The 19,305-nt window shown below is 42.9% G+C and overlaps 1 protein-coding gene across 4 annotated transcripts in view; it reads right to left on the minus strand.

The window, feature by feature from the left end:
• Nucleotides 1-3,912: 3,912 nt before the first annotated feature.
• GNB4 (G protein subunit beta 4) overlaps nt 3,913-19,305 on the minus strand; it is an 82,735-nt gene continuing 67,342 nt past the window's right edge. For all 4 annotated transcript variants that reach the window (XM_070753666.1, XM_070753668.1, XM_070753667.1 and 1 more), the window contains exons 6-10: nt 11,537-11,699; nt 9,556-9,622; nt 8,755-8,956; nt 7,188-7,404; nt 3,913-4,729 (exon numbers count right to left, since the gene is read on the minus strand). In XM_070753666.1, the coding sequence (XP_070609767.1) occupies nt 4,623-4,729; nt 7,188-7,404; nt 8,755-8,956; nt 9,556-9,622; nt 11,537-11,699 (756 nt within the window). In that variant the 3' untranslated portion in view covers nt 3,913-4,622. The remainder of the gene's footprint in view (nt 4,730-7,187; nt 7,405-8,754; nt 8,957-9,555; nt 9,623-11,536; nt 11,700-19,305) is intronic.

Raw genomic sequence — 19,305 nt, forward strand, 5'->3', positions numbered from 1 at the left:
GAAAGGGGGCAAGGAGGAAGTCAGAAAAGTTACGAGAATATCCAACAGCTCAGTTATTCATGCAGGACGTAAGAATTCTAGCTACAAGGGGAATATTGGGTTATATATACAGGTTGGTCAGCTTGAGGAGCCCTATTGCAGAGCGAGGCACTATGTGACCTGGCTTGGCTCGCTCTCGGATAAAGACTACAGTCTCCGACAATGGCAACTTTAAAGACCCGTGGACTGCAACTCCCATGCTGGCTGGGGAATTCTGGGAGTTGCAGTCCACGGTCAGCGGTGGGCTGCTGCCCGAATTGTGCGCAGCTCCGCGGCTCTGGAGCGTAAGGGCTTGCATTATAACACTTGCAGAAATGAATAGTTCCACTAAAGAAATAGAAAATATAGATGTATATAGAGAATATTAATTGTTGGGGTAGGTTCTATGGTTGGATGGAAAAAAGGGGAAAAAATAGAGAATTAATAAATGTTAGATTTGGACAGCAAATGTCAGAGGATCGGTCATAAAAGGAAAATAAAGATATAACAGAATAAGATCTTTGCTAAGATTTGATGCATATTATGCAAATTCAATCCGGGTAATAGAAAATAAGCACTGTTAGAATTGTATTACGGGCACGTCACAAATTGTCCAATTTTTATTTTAACATTTTTTTGTTCGTGTTTTGTGTGTTATAAATAAAGTTTCTTTTTAATTTAAAAAAATTAAAAAGGGCAGAATCGAATGCAATTTTGTTTCCTGCACCTGTGCCGGTAGAAAAATCTCGCACAAGGACGCGCGGGCAGGCGGGTTACGCCAAGGTTCCTTTGCTTCCCCGCTAGTTCAGGTCTCGATCCCACACTCGCGCTCCAGAGTCACGGAGCTGCGCACAATTAGCCGTTCTGGCAGGTCTCCGCAGGTCTTAAACGTTGCCGCGGTTGGTATACCCTTGGCCTACAGTGCTTTCTGAGTCACCAATGAGACGCTGGAGACACCACTTCTTAAATTAACTGTACAATTCGTCTTTTGAGGGCACTATCCCTACTTCAACTGGCAATACTATAACCGTTCAGCCTGACGGGTCAACAACGGCAAATTCCGTAACCGTAAAAGCGCAGTCAGCACCAGAGGCAAAAAATTTTGCAGGAGGCAGGAAAATAAAAGAGAAGGAACAGCAGCAAAAAAAATAATAAATCAAAACCCTCAAAAAGAGTTTGGGCAAATTGAAGCTCAGTGGACTTCCAACTCCCAAAATTCTCCGCAACGGCAATGCCGGCTGTGGAATTCTGGGAGTTGAACTTCCGTACGCCTGGAAATCGCCACGGTTGGGAAACTCTGCACTGTAGACCAGGAATGGGTAGCCTAGAGAGACCACCAGAAGAAGCAGGACCGAAAATTGCAAAACGGAGCCCTTCAAACTTGCAGAAGCTTCAAGCACCCACATCAGCAAAGCAAGCAAAGATCGGGTTGATTTTTCCCATTTGGAAGGAGAGTGAAGGAGGAAACCTAAGCACTTTAAGGCTTTGTACTTTTGTTCCTTAATCCCTTCTGCTCCCCCCTCCCCAAAAAAGTCTGAAATTTGAGCCCTGCCTCCTCCACAGATGTAACAGCAGCTGTATATCTTCCAACTCCATGGAAGGGCAGGATGACATCTCCAGAGCCTACAAGGTTCCCCAATCCCACTGCAGGACAGCCATCCAAACTCTACTTTCATTTTATGCATTCCAGGCAAATGTACTTTGGAAAACCGTATTAGGAAATCAGTTTAATTTCCTACAATTTACACTAGGGACTCTTGAGATAGATATATCCAGCCACATACTGTATTTATGCAGGCTGCTTTGCTTTCTTTATTCCCAAAATCCAAGACGTGGTTACAAACTATTCTCGATGAAGTAGGATAATCAAAAGTCTAAAGCAAGGGATGGTCAACCTTGGCAACTTTAGGACCTGTGGACTTCAACTCCCAGAATTCCCCAGCCAGCCTGAATGGCTGGGGAATTCTGGGAGTTGAAGTCCACAGGATGGACCCCCCTGTACTAAAGTAATAAAACTGAGACGGTAGGATGGCTCCCAGCTTCTTTGGCAAACCAAACAATTCACTGCTGTGAATATTTTTGTGCTGGACATTTTCCCCCTAAAAGGGCGAATTGTTTTTTTCTTACTCGTGCATGGCAATCTTAAGTCCCTTGCAAAATATATCTTAAACTCCAAGGGGACACATAGTGGACTAAGGACGAGGTGATCATAGAAATGAAGAGCTGTATTACAACAGTAGAAAAACTATATATTAATAAATCCCTTGGGGTGTAATCACATCAGTATCAGATGTGAAAAGAATGAACCATATCAAAGGTAGTAAAAAGCTGCACGTATGTATCCTAACAGGTGTATTTGTTTTGAAAGAAAGCATCTCTCTGGACGTTAACAGAGGATTCGTGGGCTGTTAAGAGCTCTTATATTCAAAAAAATTGGCACAGGATTTGGCACTTTTTGCCACCAGTAAAAAAAAAAAAACCAGGTGGAACATAGGATAAAAAAATTAGTCAAAGTTGAGAAAACAAATGGCACTGCAACAAAATACGTTTGAAAAATAATTAACAACTATCAACCTATGTTCAGACAGTGGAGACGTTAAGGGACATATAACATTGGATATTTCCTCTACCATCAAATCAGACTATTAATATAGAATTGACTCGACATTGCAGGCCAATCCTCGAATACTTCCGAAGGATCCACTTCATACCTGCTTACAGATAACAAGAAAACTAATTCCCAGGATTTTTCTAAAGCACGTTTCAAGCTACCCATTTGTGTATTTATGACAATAAGACAATTCTGATGGCTGATTATTAAATGACCTCCGCTCAAATATTTTAAAAGCCAAAAGTAGGATCCTACAATACTTGCTGCTCCAGAAAAGACTGAAGAGCCATGGCGAGTCACGGGAAATTTGTTTTTTTTTCTCCAAATGGGATCTGTTTTAGGGAAAGAGGAAGACTGGGAGGGGAGGCAAGCTCATTTGTTAATGTTTCCCCGAGACTTTAACGAACACAAAAAGGCAGCTGAGTTTTCTGGAATGTAAAGGTGAACACGATTTGTCGGTTGGCACAACAGCTGTGAAAAGGAGCCTTCTGCACTTCTTACAGTGGGTAACGGGTTGAACTGAAGTTTCAAAAGAGCTCATTAAAAAAACTGGTGTGGCATATACCAGGGCAGTCTTTCTCAACCTTGGCAATTTTAGCAGGGGTGGACTTCAACTCCCAGAATCCCCCAAGCTGGCTGGGGGATCCTGGGAATTGAAGTCCACACATCTTAAATGTTGCCAAGGGTTGAGTAATACTGCACTAAAAGACTTCAAGAGGTAATACTAATGCAGTATTAAAGAATCTCCATGCAGCGAGTGCAGATTTCAAGAGAGAAAACTGTGTTTAAAGAGGCAATAGTAACAACTTCTCCCACATGTGCAAGATTCATAGGAGAGAAAAGTTTTCTACCTGGGAATATATAAAGTAGAATTTACAATGTGTGGGATGCAGTCAGGATATGCCCCACATACATTTGGAGTGATACAGTTCAAAGAGGGTAACAGGTTCCTTTGCTAGAAATTGGAAGCAGCCTCACATTTGGTCTTAAGCCAGACAAGTAAGTTTACATAAGAGAAGTGTCTCAATTACAACTATTCAGTCCCCACAAACACCGTCTCAAGCAAATAGGTACCCTTCAATTTCCAAGCCCTGATCTCATTAGAGGCTGTTCGAAGGAAGCTAAATCCTTAACACATTCCAGTTCTTCTCTTACGCTTCATCGGTGGTGATCACAGCCCCTTGGCTTCCAATGGATTATCTGGGATCTGCTGCCACTAAAGGGGAGAAATAAGTAATCGAGCCAAAAAGGGGCCGAGGGTCACTACTAGAGTCATCAAGGGATTTTTCCTTTTTGTTTGTTTTGTTTTATACAGACACTCTGTTATAAAATTTCACAAACAGCTTCATTAACTTCACACGTTTTATCTACAGTAAATTCACGAAGAAAGAGGGGAGAAAAAAAAATTATAGCAGCAGACCCAACCGATCCACTGTAGAACTCAGACGGTACGTACTTAGGTAAAACGTATAGCTATATAAATGCAGTTTTTGTTTTGTTTGTTTTTTTAAAAAAACCGCAAACATTGTTCCTTTACTTACAGACAAAATGTTACATGATTGGCTGCTATGTGTATATTCAATTATGTACAAAAAAAGTACAGAATTAAGCAGGACTGGGGCACAAGCAGAAATCCCTTCAGGGCCAATGTAGCCAAACAAAATGCTAATTGACTGGCTTTAAAAAAAAACATTATTTATTTAGCTTTGCTCACCACAAACTAGGTGTGCCGCCCTCTCTCTTTTTCCTTGAAAGAAAAGCCACCGATTTCCCCCGCCTACCCCACTTCTTCATTCTTTCTGTGTGTTTTTGTTTTAATTTCATTTACAGAAAGCCTACTTATGCAATAATCAGCAAGTAGAAAAACTTCACCATGTAAATACAAAGTAGAAATGTTATTTCACAGCAAGAGGCTGCAGCATTGCTCTCTCCAGATCTCAAATGGAGACGGTGTGCGTGTCTATTGGTGGAGGGGAGGGGTTCAAACGCCAGGTTAATTCCAGATTCTGAGAAAACTGTCCCAAGATCCTGTAGCTACAGCCATCCCGTCGTCAGTCACTCCTAAGCAGCTGACTCGGTTGTCGTGACCAGCAAGAACACCTGAAAGGCAGGAAGAACACAGTAGTTAGTCCCCCTTGCTATTCATTATCTACATGAAACCGCTGGGTGAGATCATCCAAGGGCATCGGGTGAGGTATCATCAGTACGCTGATGATACCCAGCTGTACATCTCCACCCCATGTCCAATCAACGAAGCGGTGGAAGTGATGTGCCGGTGTCTGGAGGCTGTTGGGGCCTGGATGGGTGTCAACAGACTCAAACTCAACCCTGATAAGATGGAGTGGCTGTGGGTTTTGCCTCCCAAGGACAATTCCATCTGTCCGTCCATCACCCTGGGGGGGGGGAATTATTGACCCCCTCGGAGAGTGTCCGCAACTTGGGCGTCCTCCTCGATCCACAGCTCACATTACAGAAACATCTTTCAGCTGTGGCAAGGGGGGCGTTTGCCCAGGTTCGCCTGGTGCACCAGTTGTGGCCCTATTTGGACCGGGAATCACTGCTCACAGTCACTCATGCCCTCATCACCTCGAGGTTAGACTACTGTAACGCTCTCTAATGGGGCTATCTTTGAAAAGTGTTCGGAAACTTCAGATCGTGCAGAATGTAGCTGCGAGAGCAGTCATGGGCTTCCCAAGGTATGCCCATGTTACACCAACACTCCGCAGTCTGCATTGGTTGCCAATCAATTTCCGGTCACAATTCAAAGTGTTGGTTATGACCTATAAAGCCCTTCATGGCATCGGACCAGAATATCTCAGGGACCGCCTTCTGCTTCACGAATCCCAGCGACCGATTAGGTCCCACATAGTGGGCCTTCTCTGGGTCCCATCAACTAAACAATGTCGTTTGGAGGGCCCAGAGGGAAGAGCCTTCTCTGTGGCGGCCCCGACTCTCTGGAACCAGCTCCCCCCAGAGATTAGAACTGCCCCCACCCTCCTTGCCTTTCGTAAACTCCTCAAAACCCACCTTTGTTGTCAGGCATGGGGAAACTGAAATATCTCCCTTGGGCCTATACAATTTATGTATGGTATGTTTGTACGTATGTCTGCTTAATAATGGGGTTTTAAAAATATTTAAAATTGTACATTATTAGATTTGTTATGAACTGTTTTATTGTGTTGTGAGCCGCCCCGAGTCTACGGAGAGGGGCGGCATACAAATCTAATTAATAATAATAATAATAATAATAATAATAATAATAATAAGTTAGTTAGTTAGTTAGTTAGTTAGTTAGTTAGTTAGTTAGTTAGTTAGTTAGTTGGTTCATTCAAATTTATATGCCACCCTTCTCCTAGTAGACTCAAGACGGCTTAGAAACATAGGAACATAGAAGATTGAAAAGCAAGCCTGCATAGACTCAGGGCAGGAAAAAAAACTTTGATGGGAATAGATAGCCGGGAAGATCGTCAACACCTAGTTAGGACTGGGAGAAAAAGTTCAAAAAAGCTACATTCGGAGTATAAGACGCACCCAAACTTTCAGCCCCTTTGAGAAAGGAAAAAGGTGTGTCTTATACTCTGAAAAATACAGTAAGTATCCCAGAATAGAGATAAGAAATAGAATAATAGAAAAGTGAATGCACTTATTTATTTATTTTATTTATTAGATTTGTATGCCGCCCCTCTCCGTAGACTCGGGGCGGCTCACAACAATAACAAGAACAATGTAAGGACAAATCTAATAATTTAAAAAACACTAAAACCCCCATTATTAAAAGCAAACAAACACACAAACATTCCATGTGTAAACTGTATAAGCCCGGGGGAGATGTGTCAGTTCCCCCATGCCTGAGGGCAGAGATGGGTCTTAAGAACTTTATGAAAGGCAAGGAGGGTGAGGGCAGTTCTAATTTCCAGGGGGAGCTGGTTCCAGAGGGTCGGGGCCGCCACAGAGAAGGCTCTTCCCCTGGGGCCTGCCAAACAACATTGTTTGGTTGACGGGACCCGGAGAAGGCCAACTCTGTGGGACCTTATCGGCCGCTGGGATTCGTGCGATAGAAGGCGGTTCCAGATGTATTCTGGCCCAATGCCATGTAGGGCTTTAAAGGTCATTACCAACACTTTGAATTGTGACCGGAAACCGATGGGCAGCCAGTGCGTTAGTTAGTTAGTTAGTTAGTTAGTTAGTTAGTTAGTTAGTTAGTTAGTTAGTTAGTTCGTTCATATTTATATGCCATCCTTCGAACATAGAAGATTGAAAAGCAAGCCTGCACAGATTCAGGACAGGGGAAAAAACTTTGACGGGAATAGATAACCGGGAAGATCGTCAACACCTAGTTAGGGCTGGGGAGAAAAGTTCGAAAAGCTACATTCAGAGTATAAGACGCACCCAAATTTTCAGCCCCTTTGAGAAAGGAAAAAGGTGTGTCTTATACTCTGAAAAATACGGTAAATGTTTCTGCTATTGCTACCCCAGAATAGGGATAAGAAATAGAATAATAGAAAAGTGAAGGCACTGAAATCTTCCGGCTCCTATTAAGTTATTAACTTTAGCTCACCTGCACGTTCCCCCTTCAGGGTATCCCAAACATTGCAGTTGAAATCGTCGTAGCCCGCCAAAAAGAGACGTCCGCTCTTTGAGAAAGCTACCGAGGTGATCCCGCAGATGATGTTGTCGTGAGAATACAACATGAGCTCCTGGTCTGCACGGAGATCAAAGAGTCGACAGGTGGCATCATCTGAACCAGTGGCAAAGGCATGGCCACTAGGGAAGAACTGTGAAAGGCAACAACAATTGTGAAAAATGCAGATCGGGGGAGAGGGGGAGGAAGAGAGCATGGGGAGGGAAAGACGTTTGCTCCGGAACATTCGAAATGCACATACTATTAAAGGATCTGCGCTCAAAATAAAATTGGAACGGCATCTTGCATGATACTTGGAAGCTTTACATTTGCCTGAATTCTTAATGCAGTGGTACCTCTACTTATGAACTTATTTCGTTCCGTGACCAAGTTCTTAAGTAGAAAGGTTTGTAAGAAAAAGCAATTTTCCCATAGGAATCAATGTAAAAGCAAATAATGTGTGTGATTGGGGAAACCACAGGGAGGGCGGAGGCCCTGTTTCCTCCCAGGAGATTCCTAGAGAAGCCCCACAGAGGCTTTTCCCTGCCTTTTCCAGCCCTGTTTCCTTTCAGGAGATTCCTAGAGAAGCCCCACAAACTATTTTCACCTTACAAACCCACCGCCGCCACTGGGATGCCCCACCTCCGGACTTCCGTTGCCAGCGAAGCACCCGTTTTTGTGCTGCTGGGATTCCCCTGAGGCTCCCCTCCATGGGAAACCCCACCTCTGGACTTCCGTATTTTTGTGATGCTGCAGGGAAATCCCAGCAGCGCAAAAACAGGCGCTTTGCTGGCAATGGAATTCCGGAGGTGGGGTTTCCCATGGAGGGGAGTCTCAGGGGAATCCAAGCAGCGCAAAAGCGGGCGCTTCGGCTGGCAAAAGGGGTGAATTTCGGGCTTGCACGCATTAATTGCTTTTCCATTGATTCCTATGGAAAACATTGTTTCGTCTTACAAACTTTTCACCTTAAGAACCTCGTCCCGGAACCAATTAAGTTTGTAAGGCAAGGTATCTATGTATAAGTGTAAAGACGCAGCAGAATAAAAAAGAAAGCAAGAAAAAAAAGAAAAAGAAAAGGACAAAACAAAAAGAAAGAGGAGGAGGAATGAGCAAAGAAGAATTTCCTCTTCTTCTCATTGACTTCTCCATCTATCTCCTTATAGCATTTTCCAAAATTTTGCAGTTTTAAAATTGCTTTATTAAAAAAAGAACATACCCAACAGAATCCTCCAACCTGAACAAAGAAAAGAAATGTCCTTGACAGCACACTGGGGTCCACTTTTATATATAAAGCTGCATACCCAGCTGAATCATGACAGCCCTGATCTAGCACAGTGTTTCCCAACCTTGGCAACTTGAAGATATTTGGAATTCTGGGAGTTGAAGTCCAGATATCTCCAAGTTGCCAAGGTTGGGAAACACTGATCTAGCAGATGCAGAGGAGAACTAGCCTAGCGCATATGAAGCAACACTCATATTCTCATATATTCATATAGTCACTTACGCAAACTGCATTAATGTCGGACACGTGTCCCATGAAGGATTGCCTGCACATCCCATCTCGGATGTCCCAGAGCTTGGAGGAGGCATCGCAGGCCCCCGAAACGAAAGTGCTCATGTCTGGGCTTAGAGAGAGGCTCATGACATCGCCGGTATGCCCAGTAAAAGCAGTCGTCTGCTGACCCGTCTCGATATCCCACAGAGCACTGCAAAGGGAAGTAAAAGCATTTGAATGCGGAAGCTCAAATAATTCTGGAGACCTCACCTACAAAAAGATATTGACAAAATTGAACCGGTCCAAAGACGGGCTACAAGAATGGTGGAAGGTCTTAAGCATAAAACGTATCAGGAAAGACTTCATGAACTCAATCTGTATAGTCTGGAGGACAGAAGGAAAAGGGGGGACATGATCAAAACATTTAAATATGTTAAAGAGTTTAAATAAGGTCCAGGAGGGAAGTGTTTTTAATAGGAAAGTGAACACAAGAACAAGGGGACACAATCTGAGGTTAGTTGGGGGAAAGATCAAAAGCAACATGAGAAAATATTATTTTACTGGAAGAGTAGTAGATCCTTGGAACAAACTTCCAGCAGACGTGGTTGGTAAATCCACAGGAACTGAATTTAAACATGCCTGGGATAAACATAGATCCATCCTAAGATAAAATACAGGAAATAGGATAAGGGCAGACTAGATGGACCATGTGGTCTTTTTCTGCCGTCAGTCTTCTATGTTTCTAATTAGCTGGGGAGGGGTCTTTTTTTTTTAAAGGGAGTGGTGGTGGAAAGGTCCTGGTATACTCACCAGGTAGTATCTCCAGAGCTCGTAACAATTTGGTTATCGTCTAGAAAGCGACAGCAGGACAAGTACCCTGAAAAAAAGAGAACAGTAGCAAAACGGCTGTTTCAAATTGCAACTCAAATGGAGCCCAGGATTCCGCTTCCTTTCAGTCGTTATTAAAAACATTTTTTAATACAGTAGTGAACACTACAGACGTCTAAAGTCAAAGGAACGATTTGCAAGATCTGGGGCAAGCTGAGTCAGTAAGCAGGTTGGGAATGGGATGGCATAGTGGCATCGAACTCAAACAAACAAACAAAAAATAAAATAAAAATAAAGAATTAAAGTATAGAATAAAATAAAATAAAAAATAATAAAAGCAAAAGCAGATAGCTAGCTAGCTGCCAGCCATAAATGTCTGCAACATTTATTATAAAATTAATTTGCTGGATGCCTAATAATAGACATTTTAAAAAAAAATTTGGACAGGACATAAAAAACAGCAAATGCCATATGTGCAAATATTGCAAAAAAAACCCAAAACAAACCCCCCAAACCCATTACAGTGGTACCTCTACCTAAGAACACCTCTACTTAAGAACTGGATAAGAACCGGGTGTTCAAGATTTTTTTGCCTCTTCTTAAGAACCATTTTCTACTTTAGAATCTGAGCCCAGAAAAATTTCCCAAGAAAATTTGAGAGCGGAACGAAGGCCCGGCCAGTTTCCTGCCATTCCCCCTTTAATCCCAGCCATCTTGGGTTTTTCTCCTCCCGGAGCGTCTGGGTAAGGAAAGGCAAAAGGGGGTGCTTCGCCCCAGCCAGATCAACTCAGCTTCGTCCAAACCGAGGAGACACCTCAGTGAAGGAAAGATGCCGGTTACAAAGTGAGCGAATGAGAGGAGAGGGTAGCCCTTCAGCATGGGAAGGAAGAGGAAGCAGGCAGCAGCAGCAGCAGCAGCAGCCGCCTTTCGGTCAAAGGAGCGGGAGGTTCCCCCCTCTCGCCTGCCTGGGTTTCTCTCTCTGGTGCAGTGTATGGGAGGCAGCCTCACGCCAGGTGTACGGAAGGCACTTTCTCCTCCACACCGCCTCAGAGTCCCTCTTTTTTTATTTAAGCCTTAACGTTTTGGATTTTTTTGATTCCCCTCACCTCACCTTCTTCTTTCGGCAGCGACTGTCCTCCTCCTCTTCTTCCTCCTTTTCCTCCCACCAAATTCCGAGCTTTTATTTCCTTCCTAATGGGTTTGCATGCATTATTTGCTTTTTAAAATTTATTTTATTTTATTTATTTTATTATTTTATTTGTATGCCGCCCCTCTCCGTAGACTCGGGGCGGCTAACAACAGTGGTAAAAACAACATGTGACAATCCAATACTAAAACAGCTAAAAAACCCTTATTTTAAAACCAATCATACATACAAACATACCATACATAAATTGTAGAAGCCTAGGGGGAAAGAATATCTCAGTTTCCCCCATGCCTGACGACAGAGGTGGGTTTTAAGAAGCTTATGAAAGGCAAGAAGGGTGGGGCTATTCTAATCTCTGGGGGGAGTTGGTTCCAGAGGGCTGGGGCCGCCACAGAGAAGGCTCTTCCCCTGGGTCCCGCCAAACGACATTGCTTAGTTGACGGGACCCGGAGAAGACCCACTCTGTGGGACCTAACTGGTCGCTGGGATTCGTGCGGCAGAAGGCGGCCCCTGAGATAATCTGGCCCGGTGCCATGAAGGGCTTTATGTTCTTAAATAGAGGTACCACTGTATTTACAATAGCTACTTAACACAGAATCAAGGGGCCAAATTCTATGTCAGAAAATTTATTCCTTTATTCTATTTGTGGGGAAAAATACTTCTTTTAAAAGCAATCCCAAAGAGGCAAAATACGCTATTATTTTTTCCCCTAATTTTGCTCTTTTGCTTTTCGAGGGTAAGAAGAGGAAGTTTAAGGACATTCTAGTTTCATTACAAATGGTCAAAGAAACAAAACGAAAGATAAGGACAACTGACCAGTATGTCCGGGGAGTTCTCTGCTCACTCGTACGTTGCCCTCTCGTGTCTTCAGATTGTAGATGGAACAGATGTTGTCTAATCCACCGCAAGCGACATAATTGCCAGATGGTGCATATGCACAGGTCATTACCCAGGAAGACCGCAAAGGAATAGCATGCATCTTTAAAAATAAAACGGGGTTGGGGGGAAACAGCATGGAGAAATGTCCTCTTTGAAAATCAGATCTACAACAATGATGAACTGATACTATGAAAAGTTCAAATTGAATTACGATAATAACGATGCCTTAAGATCAATGTTCCCTCTAATTTTTTTTCAGTGTGGGCGGAAAGGTATACAGTATGTATGTATGTATGTATGTACGTATGTACGTATGTACGTACGTATAAATAAATAAATAAATAAGGAAAAATTCCCTTTTTTATTAAAGGAAATTAATAATAAACCAAAACCAAAATCTATTACTATTATTACTATCTTCTCCTCTTTTTCCATCCCTGTCTCCTCCCCCCTTGTGTGTGTGGTGTGTGTGTGTGTGTGAACTCTTGAACCATTTCCAATAACAGGTGAGCTATTGGAAATGGTTCAAGAGTTCTCACACACACACACACACACACACAAACAGCTGGGGGGTTTTCCCCCTGTTATTATTTGGGTGCTTTTTACCATATGCTTTAAATCAAGAGTCATTTATCTCTCTTTCTCTCTCCCCCCCTCTTTGCTCTCTCTCTCTTTTTCTCACTTTCTCTCTCCCTCTCTTTGTATCTCTCTCTTTCTCTCTTGTTTTCTTTCTCTCTCTCTCTCTCTATTGCTTTCTTTCTCTTTCTCTCTCTCTTTCTATCGCTCTCTTGTTCTCTCTCTTTCTCTCTTGTTTTCTTTCTCTCTCTCTCTCTCTATTGCTTTCTTTCTCTTTCTCTCTCTCTTTCTATCTCTCTCTTGTTCTCTCTCTTGCTATCTCTCTCTCCCCCTCTCTCTCTCTCTGTCAGCGAGGCGGCTGCGAGAGCGCTTTCTCTGAGCGCTTCGGGAACACCTGCCCTGCCTCTACTGTGAGGGGGCTGCGAGAGGGGCGGGGCAGGCATTCCTGAAGCGCGCAGAGAAAACCCTCTCATAGCCCCTTCGTTGGGAGCACTTTTGCCGAGTCAGCCCCATCGCAGCTGCCCCTCTGTTCCAGCCCCGCCCTCCCAAAGAGTGGGGCTGCCACGTCCTGGCCAATTCCATTCCTCTTGCCAGGAGCGCGGATGAGGATAAGGAGGAGAAGCCGCTGCCACCACCGCGGGAGAAGTCGCGCCCCAAGGCAGGAGGCAGCGGAGCAGGAGAGGGGGCGGATCGGGTGGGTGGGGGGCAGGGCCGAGAGGCCATGGGCGCGAGGGGGCCGGAGGCACCGTGGGGAGGCAGGGGTGGCCGTGGCTCCCTTTCCTTTTACTGCCGGCGCCTCCCCGCCCCCGTACTCCCCCCGTGGGCTGGCAGGGGGATGGGGAGCGCGCACCCGTGGAAAAGGGTGCGTGGGGGGTATTTTGGGGCGCGCACCTGCGCACGGGCGCAGCTTATAGGGAACGCTGCTTAAGATATGTATTTATTGATAGAAAGATGAAATATGATGCAATTACAATGGTTTTTTGTGAAAACAAATCTTTATGTAATTAAATTAATTAATAAAAAAGGGTACGGAAGGCGGTTTAAAAACAACAACAATAATAATAGAGAAGACATTGATAACCAAAAAGAACAGTGAATGCTGATGATTTCTATTCATCAGAAAATAATTTGATATGCAACAAGACTGTAACTTTCCTTCTCTCAAGAGGAAATTGATGATATTTTTATGTTATTTATAATTTTGTAATTGTCCAGGTGTTCTTTGTTTGTTTAGAAGTGTACGTATGTTTCTTTCTTTTCTTTTTTGTGTATTGCAAATATGTCAGTGTATATATTTTCTTGATTATGCTTTTTAAAACAATGTAATAAAAATTACTTAATAATTAAAAAAAGGGAAAAAAAGAAAAAAAAGAACTGATACTATGGGAACAACTCCCATCACACAGGGAACAGCAGATACAGATAGTTCTCAAGTTATGGCCATTCCATTTGTCACGCTGGATATTGCCAGCCACAGAGACATTCAGTAATTAAAGAGTTAACATGTGTGCCTTGTTATTAATCACTCCCATATTCCACGTCATATCCCACATATCACTTCCGTCCTCATGAACTTGTAGTTCTGCCTTTGTTCCGTTCCTCTCCAAACGCCATTATGTGAGCTGTTTATATTCTTTTGTCTCTCAAGATATTGTTTGTTTGTTTTCTACTTTTATAAATAAAGAAATGCTTGTTTTCATTACCACTGATTGGATCTTTTAAATCCATCGACCTCCCCGGTTAATGAAAGGTTCAAACGGACTTTTATTATCCCTGACATGGTAGCAGAGGATGGTTGCGATCCATCGACCTCTGCGGTTAATTAAAGGTTCAAACGGACTTTTATTATCCCTGACATGGTAGCAGAGGATGGTTGCGATCCATCGACCTCTGCGGTTAATTAAAGGTTCAAACGGACTTTTATTATCCCTGACACCATTACAATCGTAAATTGGGTCACTCACTTTTTTTTTTGCAGCGGTCGTTAAACAAATGTTTGTTTTCAGCAAAACCATCATAGTAAAAGGCAGTGCCATGATTGCAGAACATTGCCAAGCGTCAGACCATCAGAACTTTGAATTCAGGTCGTAAGTACCCTAGATTAGATTAGATTTATTGGATTTATATGCCGCCCGTCTCCGTAGACTTGGGGCGGCATACCTATGAATGTACCAAGTGATTGATTTTTTTTTAAAGTTGAGGACTCTCTGCAATGAACTGAACCTTTGCTCTCAATAATGTGTGGGCAGCGGTACGTATGTATGTATGTATGTATTTATTTATTTATATGCCACCCCTCTCTGAGGACTCAAGATCAACACAGAACGTTTCCTTCAATGTTAAGATTCCAGCCCAGTTTTCAGAAGGAGCTTCGATCTGCTCCGAACTAAGCAAAGTTTATCCTTTTTGTTAGCAGGTTGCCACAATGGCACTGAACAAATAGTACAACGGATTAAAAACGTTAGCTGACATTGCAACCAGTTTTAAAGAAGGCAAACCGTAGTTTTTGCAAATACAGTGGAACCCCGACATAAGAGCTGCTCTACTTAAGAGCAACTCGAGATAAGAGCTGGGAGGGGAGAGATATTTTTGTTCTACTTACAAGCCCAAATTCGAGATACAAGCGCCAAGGAGCTGTCTCCTGAAGCCAAACGCTAACTTCCGCGTTCGGCTTCAGGAGACAGCTGCGAAGCGGCGCGCGTGTTTTAAAAGGTTGCAGCCGGCCTGGGGGGCTCGGGGGGTGCTTGCAGCTTTCTTTCTTGCTCTTTTTCTTTCTCTCTTTTACCTTCCCTTCCTCTATTTCTTCTTTTCTTTCTCCTTCCCACCTTCTTCCCTCCCTCCCTCCCTTCACTCATTCCTCTCTTACTCTCCCCTTTCATAAGTTTCCTTGCTTCCTTCCTCTGTTCCTGTCTCTTCCCCCTTTCTTTCTTTCTTTCTTTCTTTCTTTCTTTCTTTCTTTCTTGCTCTTTTTCTTTCTCTCTTTTACCTTCCCTTCCTCTATTTCTTCTTTTCTTTCTCCTTCCCACCTTCTTCCCTTCACTCATTCCTCTCTTACTCTCCCCTTTCATACGTTTCCTTGCTTCCTTCCTCTGTTCCTGTCCCTTCCCTCTTTCCTTCCCACCCTCCGTCCATTCATTCACCCATTCCTCTCTTGATCGCTTAAAGCCAGTCCCTGGTGCAAAAAGGGTTGGGGACCTCTGTCCTACAGGATTGGGTGGCAGAGAAGTTGAACATATGTAAATTTAAAAGTTTAAGAAAGTTTACAAGTTAAGTGAAAGAAACTTCATTATTCATTTATATGTACATGTACATTTCTTCATTAAAAACATGTCTTTCTGCATAATTTAGACTAACTTTGTGATTTTTTTGAGGGCTGGAACCAATTAAAATTATTTACATTAATTCCTATGGGGAAAAGTCGTTCGAGATAAGAGCTGCTCGACTTAAGAGCCCAGGTCCGGAACGAATTAAACTCGTATCTCGAGGTACCACTGTACCGTGTTTCCCTGAAAATAAGACCCTGTCTTACTTTTTTTTAAAAAAAACTCTGAAATAAGCTCTCGGCTTTATTGCCGTGCCAAGGGGTATCTTATTTTGGGAGGAAACAGGGTAGCAAACTCTCCAATGGCAAAATTGCCTATCTGTTTGAAAATAATGTCCAGTGCTATCTGATATAAGAATAATAAATTAATCTCATACTATCCCAGACTCTTCAAATGAGTATAAGAAATGGGGGTGGGGTGGGGCAGAGAACTGGAATTACTGGTTAACCACAAATTGTGCCATGAGAACACCCCCCTAAGGGTGGGGTTGGGGGGGTTTGTCTCAATCCCACTTAACTTGCTACATCCCAGACTTCCTTTTTACTAGGATCTATCTATCTATCTATCTATCTATCTATCCATCCATCCATCCATCCATCATCTATCTATCTATCTATCATTTATCTATCTATCTATCTATCATCTATCTATCTATCTATCATCAATCTATCTATCATCTATCTATCTATCATCTATCTATCTATCTATCTATCTATCTATCTATCATCTATCTATCATCTATCTATCTATCATCTATCTATCTATCATCTATCTATCTATCTATCATCTATCTATCTATCTATGTATCATCTATCTATCATCTATCTATCTATCCATCCATCCATCCATCCATCCATCTATCTATCTATCATCCATCTATCATCTATCTATCTATCTATCTATCATCTATCTATCTATCATCTATCTATCATCTATCTATCTATCTATCTATCTATCATCTATCTATCTATCTATCTATCTATCTATCTATCTATCTATCATCTATCTATCTATCTATCTATCTATCTATCATCTATCTATTTATCATCTATCTATCTATCATCTATCTATCATCTATCTATCTATCTATCATCTATCTATCTATCATCTATCTATATATCATCTATCTATCTATCTATCTATCTATCTATCTATCTATCTATCTATCTATCTATCTATCTATGAATTATCTATCCATCCATCCATCCATCCATCCATCCATCCATATATCTATCTCTCTATCTTCCTAATCTATCCATCCACCCACCTACCTACCTACCCACCTATCTATTTGATTTCTATGCTGCCCCTCTCCGAAGACTCGGGGCAGCTTACAACATATAAAAACAATGATTTACAATAAAATTAATCCAATTAATATAGATTTACATGGCTATCTAAAATCCCCAATTGATCAAAAAAATCAATCACAGCCATTCTTACAACAATCAATTGGTCCCAACCTGATGACATAAATGAGTCTTAAGACTCTTACAAAAGGGAAGAAGGGTGGGGGAAATACGAATCTCCAGTAGGAACCGATTTAAGAGGACCGGGCTCCCCACAGAGAAGGCTCTTCCCCTAGGTCCTGCCAAATGATATTGTCTAGTTGACGGAACCTGGAGAAGGCTGACTCTGTGGGACCTAACCGCTCGCTGGGATTCATGTGACCGCTATCAAATGGATACCAAGGTAGCTATTGAGAACAGTACAGGTTTTTTTACTTTCCAACATAAACAATACCCCAAAGCACTTCGATATACATTTCAACAACATCCAGCAGTTTGTACAGTAGCACCTCTGGTTATGAACGCTTCGGACCAAAACCAAATCGGATTCCAACCAAACAATCCACAAAACTTTTGAATCTGGTCATGAACACATGCTCGGGTGGCGATCAAACACAGCCAAGGCCGATTTTTCCTTCCATGCCATTGATTTTCACTTCCGCTGCTAGGAAATATCTTTCTGACAATCATCAGAAATTAGGTTCATGACTAAATTGGGTTGGGACCAAAGTTATAGAACGAACTATGGTTGTGACTAGAGGTTCTACTATATCCTACATCGTGTTTTTACCTTCTGCGCATGCGCAGCTTTTAAAAAGTACTGTGCATGCGCATATGTGCAATGTGCATGCACCCACATGGTGCGCCCCTGAGCAAACCAGCAGCGGGAGAAACCAGAACCCATCCCTGCTGTTTCTGCAAGTGTTTGCGCAAGAATTTTTAAGATTAATGAAAAAGAATGTCCTATGACATGCTTGAATAAACAACAGACTTATACAGAAAAAATAATAACAAGACAAGAAATCGTATTGAAACCTGAAAACCATCAAGAAATAACAGGGCAGTATTTATGCATATGTTTTGGGAATGTAATAAAGTTCAAAAATTTTGGAAGCAAATACAAACGGAGGTGAATAAAATCACCAATGGCAACTGGAAAATAACCGAGGAAGCAGCATTATTGATAAAAAATAGTGAGGAAAAAGAATACGAAGAAATCAAAATTGCAGCGATAGAAAGTGCCCAGGCAACCATAGTGCTTGGGTGGAAAGATGATAATAAATGGACCACAAAAAATTGGTGCAGGTACATGGTGGACCACATTCACTATGAAATTATGGAAATCAGATTACACAACTATAATGAAGAGAAATTAGCAGCAACAATGAGGCGGTGGGAGAAGGTTAAGAATTATATATTAACAATATCAGCAAGCGATGCAAATGTAAAAAATAAAATTCAATCACTTTATAAAGAATGAACAATGTACAGTGGTACCTCGGTTCTCAAACGCCTCGGTTTTCATACATTTCGGATTTCAAACAAAATTTTCTGCAAAAATTTGCTTCGGTATCCAAACAAAAATTCGGATACTGAACAGAAAATTTTGTTTACTATCCGAAATGTGAGATCTGAGGGGACGAGGTCAGAGGGAATGGGAGTCGGAATCCCGACACGCCCCTCCTGGCTGCCCTCTTAACAGCCTCCCAGTCTCTACCTTGTAACTGCTCCAAGCTGTAGGAAGGGTAGGGCTGGCTGCAATACCGGCAGCTTCGGGGGGCTCCTTTCCTCAGCGGTTCAGTTCGGTACCTCCAGGCAGCTGCACCAACTTTTTCCTTCCCGGCGGCGGCGGCTCCAGCGGCTTCCCTACGAGGAGGAGCAGCGTCAGGAACGTCATGTGATGAAGGTAAGCCGTCGGAGCCATCGCTGCCGGGAAGGAAAAAGTTGGTGCAGTTGCCTGGAGGTACCGAACTGAGCCGCTGAGGAAAGGAGCCCCCCAAAACTGCCGGTATTGCAGCCAGCCCTACCCTTCCTGCAGCTTGGAGCAGTTAGATGGGAGAGACTGGGAGGCTGTTAAGAGGGCGGCCAGGAGGGGCGTGTCGGGATTCCGACTCCCCTTCCCTCTCACCCCGTCCCCTCAGATCCTTATCCCATAGGAAATAGAGGAAATTAGGCGTTGATTGCTTACCTGAACGCCTCTTCTCGTACGGTGAGCGGGTACAGCAGTCACATGGGTTGCTCACGTCCAATCCGATGGAACTGAGCCTAGTATTAAAAAAGCTTGCCGGATCCGCCCCTTCCCCAGAATTCGCGAATCCATAGACTAGGCTCAGTTGTGAAGCTCTGTAGTGTTCAACTCTCATTGTTAGAGGAAGAAGGTATAGAAAGGTAAAGAAGACACATACAAGGGCGGGAAGTGACTGCTGTACCCGCTCACCGTACGAGAAGAGGCGTTCAGGTAAGCAATCAACGCCTATTCTCCGTACTGAAGGAGCGGGTCCAGCAGTCACATGGGACA

The sequence above is a fragment of the Erythrolamprus reginae genome, chromosome 5, assembly GCF_031021105.1.
Source record: "Erythrolamprus reginae isolate rEryReg1 chromosome 5, rEryReg1.hap1, whole genome shotgun sequence".
NCBI lineage: Eukaryota > Metazoa > Chordata > Lepidosauria > Squamata > Dipsadidae > Erythrolamprus > Erythrolamprus reginae.